Source organism: Nicotiana tomentosiformis, chromosome 1 (genome assembly GCF_000390325.3).
Source record: "Nicotiana tomentosiformis chromosome 1, ASM39032v3, whole genome shotgun sequence".
In the NCBI taxonomy this organism is placed as follows: Eukaryota; Viridiplantae; Streptophyta; class Magnoliopsida; order Solanales; family Solanaceae; genus Nicotiana; species Nicotiana tomentosiformis.
Window position 1 is genome coordinate 19,647,365 of NC_090812.1, and position 734 is coordinate 19,648,098.

General features: G+C 41.3%; 1 protein-coding gene across 1 annotated transcript; it reads left to right on the top strand.

The window, feature by feature from the left end:
- On the top strand, positions 1–734 carry LOC138904150 (uncharacterized). Its single transcript, XM_070192668.1, has 2 exons — positions 1–453; positions 495–734. Exons 1-2 carry the CDS (start codon positions 1–3, stop codon positions 732–734), a joined length of 693 nt encoding a protein of 230 aa, XP_070048769.1.

Genomic DNA, 734 nt, shown 5'->3' on the forward strand with positions numbered 1-734 from the left:
ATGCTGTTGTGGGGGGAAGAAAATTTGAGAGATAAAGAGGGTAGTGGGTCTGGAGATGCAAATGTTGTTGAAGGGTTGATTAGGTTAAGGAATAGCTTCCAAGAACATGTTTCATCTATGCAGGAACCCCTCGAAGACATGTTGAAACGAGTGTCTGACAAATACAATCCAAAAAGAAAGAAGAGTTCAGGAGTTAAAATCCCTGGAACTGCTAGGGCAAATGAGAAAAGAAAGGTTGCTTCTTCTATCCCTTTAGACACTCCTCCTACAAGAGGAAATAGTAGAAGGAGTCAGAAGAAGCAGAGTGAGGCTGAACTTGAAAAGGCCTTGGAAAAGAGTCAAAGAAAAGTTGTTGCAAAGGGAAAGAAGAAAGTGAGTGAGCCTGTTGAGGCAGTTGAAATTGAGGAGATGGACTTGGTCCTTCATGATGAAGAGGAGACAGAAGAGGTGGAGGTTTTGACTCTAAAAGCAAAGAAAAAAAGTCTTCCAAAAAGAAGTCTCATTCAAAGACAAAGTCTGCAAAGCCTTCTACCTTGGCAAAAAGAACCAGGTCTGCCGTGAAATCTAGAAAAGTGAAAGTAGTGGAGAAAGAAAAAAGTGAAGAAGAAGAGGAATATGATGAAGAGGTGAACAAGATGGTTAAGTTTGGGAAAAGAACCATCTTGAAGGGTAGACTCCTCAGGGACTTGGAGGAAGCAGACATGATGATGCTGTTGGAAAAACTACAACTGTAG